This window comes from Diaphorina citri, unplaced genomic scaffold (genome assembly GCF_000475195.1).
Source record: "Diaphorina citri unplaced genomic scaffold, Diaci psyllid genome assembly version 1.1 scaffold1045, whole genome shotgun sequence".
Classification (NCBI taxonomy): Eukaryota; Metazoa; Arthropoda; class Insecta; order Hemiptera; family Psyllidae; genus Diaphorina; species Diaphorina citri.
This window is the reverse complement of record NW_007378475.1, coordinates 37,811-55,126: the sequence shown is the minus strand read 5'-3', so window position 1 is coordinate 55,126 and position 17,316 is coordinate 37,811. Positions and strand designations below refer to the sequence as shown.

The window sequence follows — 17,316 nt, the reverse complement described above, 5'->3', positions numbered from 1 at the left end:
ACTTTGTCCGAACATGGGGCCGTAATCCTTTAGAATGGGACTGACGTGTCACCTACAAATAGCTGCTACCGAAACTTATCAAACATTGGTAGTGAAAGCTAGAGCTTAAATTTCGTGATGGCAAAGGGTCTCTTGGACACTTTGCCTATTCATATCATTTTGATAATCCCAATACGGGCGGTACTATTTGAAATTGTGGAAATAAACGACCCACTTATAGTTATTTGAGCTTTGTCCTTTGTCCGAACATGGGGCTGTAATCCTTTTAGAGATTCAATGAAAAAACGATGTTAAAAAGTATGGACATTTACTCAAAAAATGTAACTGTTTTATGCTGTGTCGTTTGGCAACTTATATTTAGAGCAGTTTGTTAAATACATGATTTAATTGTTTCTTTCTCCAGCACATACTATACCATTCCCATACATAATAATGTTTTTTTTAAAAAAAAAACATCAAACAGGATACCTGCCATACCTACCTTGCGTGATGGAGAAAATACCACAGTATTGCTCCCAGTAAAACCCATTTGGACATCAACTAAGTGGATGGCAACATTGTACTCTTCGTGTTGCGCGATTGACGATACCAAATAGAAAGGTCGATCTATTGCATGAGGGAAATGAACAATTACTTCATGTGACGAACATGAAGAGGGCATGTGACTCAAGTTGTGGAGAACGACGTTTGTTGGAAAGGTCACACTCTCAAGTAGGTATCTTGATTTCTCAAGTTAGTATGTCGATTGTACTGAACTGTATGGTGAAGCCAGTGGCTTTATTAGTAGGTAACAAAAGTCTCTTGGAAGGAAGCTGTCGAAGTCAGCTCTGAGCGAGCATTTAGAGGTCTAATGTAGTCAGATTCTCAAATGAACAAAAATTAAATTCCATGCCTTGGATGGAATTGAACTCAAGTGAAGGGATTGATCACTATGCCGAGGGATGCTTTGGTTGCCCTATTCTTTACAGTCCTGCATGGTCTATAGCACTATGCTGACAACGAAAATTTCTAGGGTTGGGCATTGACAGCTGGCGTTATCCGTTCTACGAATGATCTAACTAAATCGCTTTTTGGCGGTTTTCGGTGTAATTTAACAATATCTCGGGAACGGTATAAGCTAGACTTGAAATTTGGTATGTAGTTCACAAATGTAACAAGGATGCAACACAGAACGTTTGGTTGAAGGTATTTTGTGGACAGATTTCGACCCGTTTTTTGGTGGTTTTCAGCTATAGCGACAAAACGGTTAGAGATATTGTAAAAGTTAGGGTAAAAGAACACTCAAAATAAGCATAATTCAATAGGATAAGGAAAGTCGTGTGATGTTCACACCAGATTTTTTTTTTCTACAAAGTCATAAAAAAAGGCAAGGTACACAGGCAAAATTATCCAGTTCCAAGTAATTTCGACTTATCAAAATGCAGTAAAATTTGCCTTGCTTGAATGTTTAAAAATAAATATGGATTGCTTTAAGCTGAACAAGTGATGGAGATAGGGATATATTTGTTTAAATTATCAGCAAGTACCTACCTATCTGATACTCCCGGTATATATGCGGTGCATAATATTGTAGGTATTGAAGGAGTAACATTTTTACTTTCCTTATTTTACTTCAGGGTTATAAAAATTCTTATTTACTACTTACAAGAAAAATTGTCAAATAAAGAACCATTGTCATGTTCAAAACTTGATGTAGAAATTACATTTAACAACTACTGATGGAGAGGCAATGAACAGTCCTAACCCACAGTATAACGTGATTCTAATTCTAAAATAGTCAAGTAAAATTTATTTGTTTGAAAAAAAAAAAAAAAAAACAGATAAAGGGGGTTTTAATTTTAAAAAATTCAAAAAAAATTTTTTTTTTTAAAAAAAAAAAAAAAAAAAAAAAAAAATCATAAAATTATATGATGACAATGACAACATTAAACTTATCAATATTCACAAGACAGCACAAACTCAATGAGCGAAATTGAGTATTGAGTAACCCTTGTGTGCCTGTTATGCCTTGTTTACATTCAGCTCACTTCTGTGGCAATGAGCAGGAAAGTGGGCAGGGAATCGGGCATGACGAGAATGTAAACACCTCACTCGCCTCGCCACTTCTACTGCCACTGCTCCTGCCCTGTGCTCCCCTTATTGTCGGTTTTTTGTGCACGAGTCAAAGGACCGGCATGACGAGGAGAAGTGAAGGGGCAGGAAGGCGTTTACATTCAGCTCCGAATCATTTGCGTTGTATGTTTTGTACGATTTTAAAAGTTTTACGTGACCAGGGCAGCTTAGAGAAGTAGTTTAGAAAGGGAAGTGAGCTGAATATAAACACACAATTTCTGCCTTCACTTCTCAAGCAGTAAAGAGAGAAGAGAGAAGTAAATACAGCAGGACGAGTAGCAGGAGAGAGGGCTGAATGTAAACGAGGCATTCCACTTCTACTGCCACTGCAGGATTCAGCTCCGAATCATTTGCGTTGTGTGTTTTTAAAAGTTTTACGTCGTGTTTAATTAATTACGTGTATAATTAATTAAATTAATTACGTGTATAATTGATTAATTAATTAAATTAATTACGTGTATATTTAATCAAATATGGCGTTCACTTGGAGTAACGAAGATACTCTCAAATTTCTAGAACTCTATTTTGGTGAAAGGTTATTGTGGGATTCTGCAAACAAAGACCACAAATTGCGGCACAAAGTAAACGATGCGTGGAGAAGAATAAGTGTAAACATGGGGAATGTGGCCATTGAGGAGTTAAAAAGTAAGAAGAAGTCATTGATGGCCACATTCAGGCCTCTGCTGAAGAAGAAGAAGGCTTCAATAAGGAGTGGAGCAGGTGCTGAAGATGTTTTTAACCCAATATGGTTTGCCTTTGAACTGATGGAGAGCTATCTGGGGACAACTTATGACGTTGAGGACACAATCAATACGGAAGCAACTGAGGTAAGTACATTATTATTTTTTTCCCTGAATAAAATATTGTAGATAACCAGCGTCTATATCACGTTGAATATACCAGTTCTCGTTAGATCACTGAAGTTAAGCGACGTCGAGCGTGGTTACCTGGATGGGTGACCGTCTCAAGAACGTGATGCTGGCTTTTCCCGGCCCCACTCAGGCTGGGTGAGGTTAATGTGAATAGTTGGTATGGTACGACCAACAAGTGGTTTTGGCCCTTGACATTGGTAACAAATAAATAATTAATTTAAAAATCTGGTGTGGACATCACACGACTTTTCTTATGCACTTGTTGTGTATGGGGTAATAGAAACAATTTCGATTTAAATAAAATGAAGCAAAAGTTAAATGCTTATTTCTTTAAGCTGAGCGCAATACATTTTGCATTATACTATAACCCATCCAGGTACTTACCATGGTCGATGTTAGAGCGTTTCTGTTTTCAGGAATAAGTATATTATGTAAATTGTAAATAGAACTTTCAATCAGTGGTATCAGTGTCAAAATTACCTACCAGAGTATTAAAAATGAAATAAATAGATAAAGCAAAAGGGAAATGGTTATAGATAGGTACCACTTAATCTTGGTAGGTGTCTTTATTGGAACAAAAAGTGGTATAGTTATACAGGGTGTCCATGGGTTTCTTCGTACGCAGTAGAAGTAACTTCACCCTGCTGAGGATTTTTTTGCTTGTAGTTAACTAGTTAGTGAACATTAGATAACCCATAAACTGAAGGTAGATATTTTGGTACCTATTATTATCTAAGTATTTTCATTCTATATTATGAAAGTAATTAGCAAATTCATTTCGAATATCTGAAACACTGGCTGGCGAACGTCTAGCTACAGGGGGTATTGCCCTAATAACTGGTGATTCAGTATGATTTTGCCTCCAAGATCCATGGACAATCTGTCCATGAACAAGAGAATCAAAAGTACCAGGTGGGGTGTAAATGTTTCGGGAGGTTTGGCTTGTTCTTAAGAAATTATGTAACAAAATACAGGTCATAGTTATTAGTTTCACATTTTTCACGTCAATAGCAATGGGTTTTTTGAAAATCCGGTAAACAGAAGTTAAAACGCCAAAAACATTTTCTACAATTACACGACTACTTGCTAGTTTGGTATTGAAAGTGCGTTCCGCTGTACCAATATCATGATCACCCGGAAAGGGTTTTAGCACGTGTTTATTATGTAAAGCAAAAGCCCCATCCGCAATAAATACATATGGTACATGTCTGTCTCTCCCTGGTAATGGAGACTCTGGCGGAAAATTAAGAGAATCATTGGTAATTTTCTGCCAAAGTAAGGTGTGTTGAAAAATTCCCCCATCACTTATGCGCCCTTGACCACCAATGTCAGCAAAAATAAAACGATAATCACTATCAACCAAAGCCATTAGTACAATACTAAATGTGCCTCTATAATTGAAATTTTTGGAACCACTGTGTGCTGGACTTTCAATTACAATATGTTTTCCATCGATAGCTCCAACACAACGTGGAAATTTTTGCTTGAATCCTTGTTCGATCACTAACCATTCCTCCGGTGTACTTGGTAACTGAAACAAAATAAAAATAAGTATGTACAAGCATATCTATTATTTATTTATTTTTTTTTTTTTTTAGGATCAAGAAAGTCAAACTGAATTGGTGCCACTAGACTCACCACCTACTTCCATTCAGCTATCCAACAGTATCTCAAATAGATCACAAACACAGGACAACATCACACGCAATGTGACTACATCCAGTGCTGTTGCTGCAGATAAAACGAGTGACCAAGTTGCAGGTGTAAGCAGATCGAGGCTTAAGAAAACTGACCCGTTCATGAATGAGGCACAAAGAAAAATAAATGAAAGTTTTGATACCCTGAACAGTGTATTGAGGAGTAAAAGAACCACTGAGGAAGATGAGTGTGATCTGTATGGTAAACTCTTAGCTAAAAAGTTAAGGAAATATCCAGCAGCCAGTCGAGACAGAATTATGTACAAAATAGATGGCCTTCTTTTGGACAATCCCCCTGTTACCCCTCTATCATCTTCTTCATGCCATACTTATTCTTCCTATGCATCCGATACTCCAGCCCCACAAGTAAGAGGATCCCCAACCCCTAACGATCCGTAACCCCAACCCCTAACAAACCTCTGGATTTTAGAATGCAAGATTTCATAAACTTTCCATAGAAAAGGAAAGTGAGAAATATGATAGAAAGAGAGGTGAAAAGATTAGAAAAGCAAAGAGAGGAGGATAAGTTAGTTAGTTTAAGTTTTCAACCTACCTCAAAATTATAAGTAGATTATATTGGTACATAGTTAGGCCTAATTGAAACTTGAAAGAGGTGCTTTTGTATTATTATATACATACAAACTTATTCTCTCCACACCAGTATTTTTAACATGCAACATTTCATTTACATTTCATAAAATAAAGTAATAACTAATTTGTAATACAGTTCTAAAACTGAAATTCTAGATTTTTCTTACCTTGATTTGATCCTTGAGAACAGTATTGATAGCTTTGCAAACTTCTGGCACGATTAAAGAAATAGCAGACGCCGAAACTTTGAACAAGTAATGGAGACTTCTATAACTGTCACCTGTGGCTAAATAACGTAAAGTTATTGCCAAACGAACTTTTGGTGGTATGGGTATTCTTAATCTGGTTTGCTTCTTTATCATACTCTCAATTTTGGACAGCAATATATCAAAATCATCACGTGACATTCTGCAAAAGTTCTCTTCGAAAAAATGGTCCATACTGTTCCTGAAAAAGTAAAACCAAATAATAATAATATTAGAGCACTTAGTCAGCTCCCGTGGCGTAGTGGTCACTGCACTCGCCTTGCATACGGGAGACCCGGGTTTGATTCCCTGCGGGGGCGGAGATTTTTCGCATGAATATTCAATCCCGTGACTGGCTGTTTTCGGGGCCCACCTAGCCCTAGAGGCCAGACCCACTGACCAATCAGTGTTATGGGCACAGTTAGTCTAGCTAGTGGTAAGAGCTTTGCTTGCCATGCAGAAGGTCTCGGGTTCGAATCTCGCAGTCGCCAAAAATTGACCAATGAACGTCAAAGCAGCAGCTGTCTTATCGCTGACGATAAAAGAAAAAGGCAATGAGATAATAATCTTTTTAATAATAATAATAATAATACTAATAATAATAATAAAAAATAATAAAAAAAATACATGGTGGTGGTGCCAAGCAAGAATCAAGTAGGTACTTACAATGTTCGGTTACGATGAACTGATATCATCCACCATCTCCTTTTGCGACGAGATCTTCTATTAGCCAAACGTCTATTTTCTGAACACACTTGATAGTTAATCACAGCGAGAAGGCTTAACGCCAGCGCCGCAGTTTCATCTCCTCCTTGTACGTCCTCCATTTTGAAACTGATGAACAATGACCAGGGCAGCTTGGAGAAGTAGTTTAGGAAGGGAAGTGAGCTGAATATAAACACACAACTTCTGCCTTCACTTCTCAAGCAGTAAAGAGAGAAGTAAATACGGCAGGATGAGTAGCAGGAGAGAGGGCTGAATGTAAACGAGGCATTTAATGAGAGTGAGCTGCAATGTACAATGTACATTAAGGTTTCACATCACACAAACATACCTCATATTGCAAAATATCTACGCAAGAGACTCGGGTATGTAATAAGCAGGCAGAATTGCATTCACAGATTTCACAGCGAAGTTGTAATGAAGTAGGTTGCATACTGCATAACATCAACATGGTACGTCACATACACATGTCTTTTGACCTTATTGTCATACTGTGTGCATGCCATTTACTCGTGCATTACACAAATTAATATTATGCACTTCGACATAATATGAATGTACGAACAGGATGGTTGATGGTTGAGAATTTTTTATAAGTTGAGAATTTTCCCTAGATCCTAGATGATGGGTAGGATTGTCGTGAAATATCAAGAACAATCAAATTGGGTCCCAGTTATTGCAGTTGCATTGCGCATGCTGGGTTCGAATACCATTGGTTGCATTAAAAAATGGAGTCAAAGGGAAGGCCACATTTATGTGTACGATTAGGTTCAAACAAATTACCTAATAAAGCCCTATTTCATGAAAGAACAAGAACATCATATTCATAATAGACCCCAAATACTCCTAGTTTCTATTCGAACTTGTCTGATGGGTAAGTTAAGTTGTACATGTACATACAGGGGGTATGAGGCCTAGGTATTTGGAAATGGACTGGTGACATTTATTAGCCACCCAGTATTTTCTACTGACCGTATTAGTTAGCCAAGTACACAATACTATCACTTCTGGCCTATATGGCTATAATACATTCCATATGGCTCTTTTTCCTCCAGAGTCAAGGCTAACTTGGGTTAAGAATGACTTTTAAATGCCTAATGTCCGATTATGCCACAGTGAGTTTTCAGTTAATCCAGAGTTTAAGAAATACTGGCCTACCTAAATCAAATGGGAGAAGTCAAAGAAAACCCTTGACACTGTGTTAACTTTCAGTAAGATCGGCTATAAAAAGAATGACTAAATGTCCAAGTTAAGAGGTCAAAGTTAAATTAATCAATGTTAAAAGTATCTTCGTTTAAAACCAGTGAAATTTAAGCAACTGAAGACTAGAATAAAGGTTATCTTTATTTCATCTGTATGCCATTGCCAGTATGCCCTCATCTGGGCACTAAGATTTAACTTCTCAGAGAAGTAACAAAATTCAATTACCCACCTAAGTATGTGAAGTGCAAGAAGACATAAAATTAGTTGAGTCTTGGCCGAGAGAGCAGATGTCTGTCTCGAATTCTCGATTCATTAGAACGTATGTGTGGTGGATGCGGGCCAAAATTTCTAATGTCACACCTGTCCAAGAAAATTTTAGTCTCGGAGAGAGAAAAGTCAAAAAAATCACAAGTCACAAGGTGTCAGTCACTCCCTGTCAATCAAGAGAGTAATAGCGTCATTCATTGGTTGAAGGATGCGAGGATGTGTTCAGAGTGAGTTAAAAAAAAAGAAGTAGAACTTTTAGGTGTGTCCACACATACTCGACCTGCCATCGATGTCGACTGAACCGTCCACACTGCCTCGACAACATGGATTCATTCGTTGATCGATCGATATCGAATGACCGACACACCTTTTGGAAACAATGCAAGACCATCAGATACATCTACGAGTACAATAGTGAAGTCAACAAAATGTATTACGAAATACGAAGTGCAAAGTTACAAAATTCTTTCAGGAACAGGCAACTGACGTGTATGATACCTAAAGTACAGGCAACTGACGTGTATGATACCTAAAGTACGGACAATTGCATACAGTATGTATGGCAAAGGCAAAGTGTCGTAAGTTGATCATAACTATGGTAAAGTGAAATCAAAAGAAAATGGCAATAAGTCAGAGTTCTATGGCCTGTTCTCTTTTAGGGATGGTCCCCATTTCCCCAATCATTTGTTTATTCTTAACATGGGTTCACCTCGTTGATCGATCGATATCGAATTACCGACACACCTTTTGGAAACAATGCAAGACCATCAGGTACATCTACGAGTACGCTAGTGCAGTCAACAAAATGTATTACGAAATACGAAGTGCAAAGTTACAAAGTGCTTTCAGGAACAGGCAACTGACGTGTATGATACCTAAAGTACGGACAATTGCATACGGTATGTATGGCAAAGGCAAAGTGTCATAAGTTGATCATAACTATGGTTAAGTGAAATCAAAAGAAAATGGCACTATGTCAGAGTTCTATGGCCTGTTCTCTTTCAGGGATGGTCCCCATTTCCTACTGACGTGTATGATACCTAAAGTACGGACAATTGCATACAGTATGTATGGCAAAGGCAAAGTGTCGTAAGTTGATCATAACTATGGTAAAGTGAAATCAAAAGAAAATGGCAATAAGTCAGAGTTCTATGGCCTGTTCTCTTTTAGGGATGGTCCCCATTTCCCCAATCATTTGGACAGATGGGATATTAGAAAAACAGAGGAGCCACATAATCTTACCACCAAGAAACAAACACATTGACAATAAAATTATCCTGACTTAATGTTTCCGAACACATACAAGTTTCATCCAGCAACACACAAGTAGAATTACATTACTGAGAAACATCAGTGGGGTCAATGAACTCTCTTCTCGCAGCATTAGGGTTCAATGAACCCTGTGCCATCAGCAAGGTCGAAAACACGTGGATTGAGGAATTCAGAAAAGTGTAATAGAAGAGTGCAATGTTTTGTATTGCCCTCGGAGAAAGATGATGAAGATCTATTGAATTTACAAGGTTAACCTAACCTGATGAACTCTCGAAACTCGAATTGAGTTCTAGTTTCTGATCAGAGTGGGAGTAGAATAGAATAGAATATACCTTGTTTATCCTGCTGGGATAGGACTGAAAAGTCCCTTTTCCCCCGCAGTCTAACCAAGGTCTTATATATTTGATACATTATCGGGCGTACATTTTACAAAATAAACACCCTGATTAATAAAAAAAGGTAATAACAGTAATAAAAGGAAAAAAAAGAGATGATAATCACTTCAATGAGTAGCTTCAATTAAGCTACCTACAGTCCTACACAAATGCTGAATTTTATGACTTGACTTGAAGCACCAACCTCCCTATCCGAAGCCAACCACACTAGCCTTTTACCTTTTAAGTACCTACTTATCACTTGTTTGATTCCAGCTTAGGTACCTATACAGCCTACCAGATAGGTGCCATGCTTAACTTTAAAGTGGATGTTGGTTGTTGAATGTCTGGAAGAAAGGCTTTAAGACTAGGACAGATATTTCACCAATTATAAAATACTTGGGTTGGTTTTGATTCAGAAAACTACCTACCTATTGAACTCATTCTGTAAATGGGACCCATTTGCAGTTGAATTTCATTAAGCACCAAATTGCCTTTGAGTGGAACATAGTTGCATCGTTTGCTGTTTCATCAAAATCATACAAACTGGTTGGTAATAACAAGTTTAGTGGAGGTACTTGTGAGACTAAACAGATAGATAAACTAGCAGACATGCATAGTCAAGTTCAATTGCATAAATTCAAGTTAATTTTTTTCTTATTAAAATACATTACATGCATAGAATTTACATAAAATTAAAATTGGAACTCAATTCGTTCTATCAGGTAGATTACCAAGGCTTCAAGTAAATTACCAAGATCAAAAAATCGATAGAACTTACCTCAGTGAATATTCAACATGACAAACAATTAAATGACATCATGAAAGAATGAGGGGTATGTTGTTTCCTCAGGAAAATAGTTATGTGGTAACTCCCATCAACCTACTATTTGCCAGTAGTTGAAGGTTGCTTGATAATGAACATCATTTAATTGTTTGTCATGTTGAATATTCACTGAGGTAAGTTCTATCGATTTTTTGATCTTGGTAATTTACTTGAAGCCTTGGTAATTTACCTGATAGAACGAAATGAGTTCTAATTTTAATTTTTTGTAAATTCTATGCATGTAATGTATTTTAATAAGAAAACAACTAACTTGAATTTATGCAATTGAACTTGATTTGCTAGTTTATCTATCTGTTTAGTCTCACAAGTACCTCCACTAAACTTGTTATTACCAACATACCAACCAGTTTGTACAATTTTGATGAAACAGAAAACGATGCAACTATGTTCCACTCAAAGGCAATTTGCAATTTGGTGCTTAATGAAATTCAGCTGCAAATGGGTCCCATTTTCAGAATGAGTTCCATAGTTTTCTGAATCAAAACCAACCCAAGTATTATCTGTCCTAGTGTAAAGCCTTTCTTCCAGACATTCAACAACCAACATCCACTTTAAAGTTAAGCATGGCACCTATCTGGTAGGCTGTATAGGTACCTAAGCTGGAATCAAACAAGTGATAAGTAGGTACTTAAAAGGTAAAAGGCTAGTGTGGTTGGCTTCGGATAGGGAGGTTGGTGCTTCAAATCAAATCATAAAATTCAGCATTTGTGTTGCTTAATTGAAGCTACTCATTGCATCTCTTTTTTTCCTTTTATTACTGTTATTACCTTTTTTTATTAATCAGGGTGTTTATTTTGTAAAATGTACGCCCGATAATGTATGAAATATATGAGACCTTGGTTAGACTGCGGGGGAAAAGGGACTTTTCAGTCCTATCCCAGCAGGATAAACAAGGTATATTCTATTCTACTCCCACTCTGATCAGAAACTAGAACTCAATTCGAGTTTCGAGAGTTCATCAGGTTAGGTTAACCTTGTAAATTCAATAGATCTTCATCATCTTTCTCCGAGGGCAATACAAAACATTGCACTCTTCTATTACACTTTTCTGAATTCCTCAATCCACGTGTTTTCGACCTTGCTGATGGCACAGGGTTCATTGAACCCTAATGCTGCGAGAAGAGAGTTCATTGACCCCACTGATGTTTCTCAGTAATGTAATTCTACTTGTGTGTTGCTGGATGAAACTTGTATGTGTTCGGAAACATTAAGTCAGGATAATTTTATTGTCAATGTGTTTGTTTCTTGGTGGTAAGATTATGTGGCTCCTCTGTTTTTCTAATATCCCATCTGTCCAAATGATTGGGGAAATGGGGACCATCCCTAAAAGAGAACAGGCCATAGAACTCTGACTTATTGCCATTTTCTTTTGATTTCACTTTACCATAGTTATGATCAACTTACGACACTTTGCCTTTGCCATACATACTGTATGCAATTGTCCGTACTTTAGGTATCATACACGTCAGTTGCCTGTACTTTAGGTATCATACACGTCAGTTGCCTGTACTTTAGGTATCATACACGTCAGTTGCCTGTACTTTAGGTATCATACACGTCAGTTGCCTGTACTTTAGGTATCATACACGTCAGTTGCCTGTACTTTAGGTATCATACACGTCAGTTGCCTGTACTTTAGGTATCATACACGTCAGTTGCCTGTACTTTAGGTATCATACACGTCAGTTGCCTGTACTTTAGGTATCATACACGTCAGTTGCCTGTACTTTAGGTATCATACACGTCAGTTGCCTGTACTTTAGGTATCATACACGTCAGTTGCCTGTACTTTAGGTATCATACACGTCAGTTGCCTGTACTTTAGGTATCATACACGTCAGTTGCCTGTACTTTAGGTATCATACACGTCAGTTGCCTGTACTTTAGGTATCATACACGTCAGTTGCCTGTACTTTAGGTATCATACACGTCAGTTGCCTGTACTTTAGGTATCATACACGTCAGTTGCCTGTACTTTAGGTATCATACACGTCAGTTGCCTGTACTTTAGGTATCATACACGTCAGTTGCCTGTACTTTAGGTATCATACACGTCAGTTGCCTGTACTTTAGGTATCATACACGTCAGTTGCCTGTACTTTAGGTATCATACACGTCAGTTGCCTGTACTTTAGGTATCATACACGTCAGTTGCCTGTACTTTAGGTATCATACACGTCAGTTGCCTGTACTTTAGGTATCATACACGTCAGTTGCCTGTACTTTAGGTATCATACACGTCAGTTGCCTGTACTTTAGGTATCATACACGTCAGTTGCCTGTACTTTAGGTATCATACACGTCAGTTGCCTGTACTTTAGGTATCATACACGTCAGTTGCCTGTTCCTGAAAGAATTTTGTAACTTTGCACTTCGTATTTCGTAATACATTTTGTTGACTTCACTATTGTACTCGTAGATGTATCTGATGGTCTTGCATTGTTTCCAAAAGGTGTGTCGGTCATTCGATATCGATCGATCAACGAATGAATCCATGTTGTCGAGGCAGTGTGGACGGTTCAGTCGACATCGATGGCAGGTCGAGTATGTGTGGACACACCTAAAAGTTCTACTTCTTTTTTTTTAACTCACTCTGAACACATCCTCGCATCCTTCAACCAATGAATGACGCTATTACTCTCTTGATTGACAGGGAGTGACTGACACCTTGTGACTTGTGATTTTTTTGACTTTTCTCTCTCCGAGACTAAAATTTTCTTGGACAGGTGTGACATTAGAAATTTTGGCCCGCATCCACCACACATACGTTCTAATGAATCGAGAATTCGAGACAGACATCTGCTCTCTCGGCCAAGACTCAACTAATTTTATGTCTTCTTGCACTTCACATACTTAGGTGGGTAATTGAATTTTGTTACTTCTCTGAGAAGTTAAATCTTAGTGCCCAGATGAGGGCATACTGGCAATGGCATACAGATGAAATAAAGATAACCTTTATTCTAGTCTTCAGTTGCTTAAATTTCACTGGTTTTAAACGAAGATACTTTTAACATTGATTAATTTAACTTTGACCTCTTAACTTGGACATTTAGTCATTCTTTTTATAGCCGATCTTACTGAAAGTTAACACAGTGTCAAGGGTTTTCTTTGACTTCTCCCATTTGATTTAGGTAGGCCAGTATTTCTTAAACTCTGGATTAACTGAAAACTCACTGTGGCATAATCGGACATTAGGCATTTAAAAGTCATTCTTAACCCAAGTTAGCCTTGACTCTGGAGGAAAAAGAGCCATATGGAATGTATTATAGCCATATAGGCCAGAAGTGATAGTATTGTGTACTTGGCTAACTAATACGGTCAGTAGAAAATACTGGGTGGCTAATAAATGTCACCAGTCCATTTCCAAATACCTAGGCCTCATACCCCCTGTATGTACATGTACAACTTAACTTACCCATCAGACAAGTTCGAATAGAAACTAGGAGTATTTGGGGTCTATTATGAATATGATGTTCTTGTTCTTTCATGAAATAGGGCTTTATTAGGTAATTTGTTTGAACCTAATCGTACACATAAATGTGGCCTTCCCTTTGACTCCATTTTTTAATGCAACCAATGGTATTCGAACCCAGCATGCGCAATGCAACTGCAATAACTGGGACCCAATTTGATTGTTCTTGATATTTCACGACAATCCTACCCATCATCTAGGATCTAGGGAAAATTCTCAACTTATAAAAAATTCTCAACCATCAACCATCCTGTTCGTACATTCATATTATGTCGAAGTGCATAATATTAATTTGTGTAATGCACGAGTAAATGGCATGCACACAGTATGACAATAAGGTCAAAAGACATGTGTATGTGACGTACCATGTTGATGTTATGCAGTATGCAACCTACTTCATTACAACTTCGCTGTGAAATCTGTGAATGCAATTCTGCCTGCTTATTACATACCCGAGTCTCTTGCGTAGATATTTTGCAATATGAGGTATGTTTGTGTGATGTGAAACCTTAATGTACATTGTACATTGCAGCTCACTCTCATTAAATGCCTCGTTTACATTCAGCCCTCTCTCCTGCTACTCATCTGTGAATCTGAACTATACCCATCAACAATATCAGGAACTGTGTAATGTGTGTTATGTTATCACTCCATGTTTCATGTTTGGATTTTGGTCATTTTGGAGACGTTATCATTATTGTCCAGGACAGTACCTATCTGTTGGACTTTATCCGCTGGAATGCTGGAGACAAACATGAACTCTGCTACCCAGGTAATAAAGGATTCCAGGCTCAACAAAGATTGTGGAGAGTTGGAGAGCCTCTTTTACATGCGTCTATTATTTTCTGATTCGAGTGAGACTAGTGAGAGTGAGGCAATTTCTTCTTCCCGTTTTCTATTACTTCTGTACGAATATCTGATGATCTTATTCGACGGTCGGACATTTTATTTTCTTTTGCTGGTAAGCTCCTATGTGTTCCTATAGCTATCTGCATCCTTACCAGTTGCTCTCATTAAAAAAATCTTTGGTTACAAATTCGGCCAACCTTCATCAATATTGACCAGATAAGAATAAATGTGATCGCGAAACAGACAGGCCAACCTTCATCAATATTGACCAGATAAGAATAAACGTGATAGCGAAACAGACAGACGATATACTACGATATAGCGTACGGATAAATAAACTATGTAAATTCGAAAATATCAAGTTAAAACTTTAAAGTCACTCTTTCGTTCGTTCAGTAATACCACTGATAGAAATAGAAAATGCCTGGGAATACTGGACCTATCTGTTGGACTTTATCCGCTGGAATGCTGGAGACAAACATGAACTCTGCTACCCAGGTAATAAAGGATTCCAGGCTCAACAAAGGTTGTGGAGAGCCTTTTTTACATGCGTCTATTATTTTCTGATTCGAGTGAGAGTGAGGCAAGTTCTTCCCGTTTTCTATTACTTCTGTACGAATATCTGATGATCCAATTTCGACGGTCGGACATTTTATCCTCTTTTGCTGGTAAGCTCCTATGTGTTCCTATAGCTATCTGCATCCTTACCAGTTGCTCTCATTAAAAAAACTTTGGTTAGGTACAAATTCGGCCAACCTTCATCAATATTGACCAGATAAGAATAAACGTGATAGCGAAACAGACAGACGATATACTACGATATAGCGTACGGATAAATAAACTATGTAAATTCGAAAATATCAAGTTAATTAGTGCCCAGATGAGGGCATACTGGCAATGGCATACAGATGAAATAAAGATAACCTTTATTCTATTCTTCAGTTGCTTGAATTTCACTGGTTTTAAACGAAGATACTTTTAACATTGATTAATTTAACTTTAACCTCTTAACTTGGACATTTAGTCATTCTTTTTATAGCCGATCTTACTGAGAGTTAACACAGTGTCAAGGGTTTTCTTTGACTTCTCCCATTTGATTTAGGTAGGCCAGTATTTCTTAAACTCTGGATTAACTGAAAACTCACTGTGGCAAAATCGGACATTAGGCATTTAAAAGTCATTCTTAACCCAAGTTAGCCTTGACTCTGGAGGAAAAAGAACCATATGGAATGTATTATAGTCATATAGGCCAGAAGTGATAATATTGTGTACTTGGCTAACTAATACGGTCAGTAGAAAATACTGTGTGGCTAATAAATGTCACCAGTACATTTCCAAATAGGTACCTAGTAGTGCACATAGGTAGTAGGTAGCTACAGGTGAATAAATTAAAGAAGTGTTCACAGTCGTTTGTAGTTGATAAACTGACGGGAAAATTCGGTGAAACGAGAAACGGTGTAGCTAACGGGTTTCTGGTGGAACATACCGGCGAGTTCCGAGAAAAGAATTGTACTGTGGCATATGCACATACCAAGATCAAAAAATCGATAGAACTTACCTCAGTGAATATTCAACATGACAAACAATTAAATGACATCATGAAAGAATGAGGGGTAGGTATGTTGTTTCCTCAGGAAAATAGTTATGTGGTAACTCCCATCAACCTACAATTTGCCAGTAGTTGAAGGTTGCTTGATAATGCTAGGTAGAATGCTGGATGGTGGTGGCACACTCAAGATTAAGGTGTGTAGTGCACATAGGTAGTAGGTAGCTACAGGTGAATAAATTAAAGAAGTGTTCACAGTCGTTTGTAGTTGATAAACTGACGGGAAAATTTTGGTGAAACGAGAAACGGTGTAGCTAACGGGTTTCTGGTGGAACATACCGGCGAGTTCCGAGAAAAGACTTGTACTGTGGCATAAGCACAAATTGTAAGAAAATTCACAATTTTAAAAACAAAATCTAAATAGTCATTATAAAGCATTAATTAATAAATTACGACTAAAATGAAAATAAGTTACGGGAAAGTTCAGCACTGAACACGTTTTTCTATCACACACTAGAATCACTAGATCACAAGTTTTCAAGTCGCTGTCAACACAGAAATGGCTCAGTAGTAGTTAATTTGACAATTTAATTATCACAACTAGTTTATTATAATAATTAAGGAATAAAATCAAATAATTAACCATTAAAAAAGCTGATAAGAAATTAGGACACGAAAAAAATAATCAAATAGAAAAATAAAATTATCTTATCTGAAGCTGAAGACTTGAGGTGGTTTTTGGTTTTGTTTACAAAAATTTCAAAAAAAGCACAAATTGTAAGAAAATTCACAATTTTAAAAACAAAATCTAAATAGTCATTATAAAGCATTTATCAATTTATCACAACTAGTTTATTATAATACCTAATTAAGGAATAAAATCAAATAATTAACAATTAAAAAAGCTGATAAGAAATTAGGACACGAAAAAAATAATCAAATAGAAAAATTATCTTATCTGAAGCTGAAGACTTGAGGTGGTTTTTGGTTTTGTTTACAAAATTTTCAAAAAATTCCGAGCGAAAATCACCAGCGCACTCTGGGGGGCTAATGGAATACTACGGATTTCTTCAACATGTCTACCGAGTTTACTCTCCTCAAAGCGCACTTATCAATAAACCTTTCACTACCCTTGGCCATATTCATTCATATTCATTCCAGTATTCCCAGGCATTTTCTATTTCTATCAGTGGTATTACTGAACGAACGAAAGAGTGACTTTAAAGTTTTAACTTGATATTTTCGA

The 17,316-nt window shown here is 37.2% G+C and overlaps 2 protein-coding genes across 8 annotated transcripts; one reads left to right on the top strand and one right to left on the bottom strand.

Annotated features, from left to right (window-relative positions):
• The first annotated feature begins 2,283 nt into the window (after positions 1-2,283).
• On the top strand, positions 2,284-5,431 carry LOC103513914. Its single transcript, XM_008478769.3, has 2 exons — positions 2,284-2,939; positions 4,583-5,431. Exons 1-2 carry the CDS (start codon positions 2,586-2,588, stop codon positions 5,078-5,080), a joined length of 852 nt encoding a protein of 283 aa, XP_008476991.2. The 5' UTR covers positions 2,284-2,585; the 3' UTR covers positions 5,081-5,431.
• On the bottom strand, positions 3,506-16,770 carry LOC113469374 (protein ANTAGONIST OF LIKE HETEROCHROMATIN PROTEIN 1-like). 7 transcript variants are annotated; one of them, XM_026827022.1, is made up of 4 exons: positions 16,083-16,770; positions 6,184-6,351; positions 5,440-5,719; positions 3,506-4,515 (listed from the first exon to the last, which is right to left on the bottom strand). In XM_026827022.1, the coding sequence occupies exons 2-4, from the start codon at positions 6,342-6,344 to the stop codon at positions 3,727-3,729; spliced, it is 1,230 nt and encodes a 409-aa protein (XP_026682823.1). In that variant the 5' UTR covers positions 6,345-6,351; positions 16,083-16,770; the 3' UTR covers positions 3,506-3,726. The 7 variants fall into 7 exon arrangements, with proteins under 7 accessions (XP_026682823.1, XP_026682821.1, XP_026682818.1 ...); XM_026827020.1 differs by having other exon boundaries at positions 6,184-6,374; positions 16,083-16,769; XM_026827017.1 differs by lacking the exon at positions 16,083-16,770 and adding an exon at positions 10,138-10,274 and having other exon boundaries at positions 6,184-6,525.
• Between the last annotated feature and the right edge of the window lie 546 nt (positions 16,771-17,316).

Bases quoted from the DNA above. Each gene is read 5' to 3' on its own strand.
- LOC103513914 (XM_008478769.3), top strand. From the start codon at position 2,586: ATGGCGTTCACTTGGAGTAACGAAGATACTCTCAAATTTCTAGAACTC. The intron at 2,940-4,582 runs GTAAGTACATTA...TTTTTTTTTTAG, and splicing joins TCAATACGGAAGCAACTGAG to GATCAAGAAAGTCAAACTGA.
- LOC113469374 (XM_026827016.1), bottom strand. From the start codon at position 6,545: ATGTACATTGTACATTGCAGCTCACTCTCATTAAATGCCTCGTTTACA. The intron at 5,720-6,183 runs GTAAGTACCTAC...TTACTTTTTCAG, and splicing joins GTTCATCGTAACCGAACATT to GAACAGTATGGACCATTTTT. The intron at 4,516-5,439 runs GTAAGAAAAATC...ATTTTGTTTCAG, and splicing joins TTCTCAAGGATCAAATCAAG to TTACCAAGTACACCGGAGGA.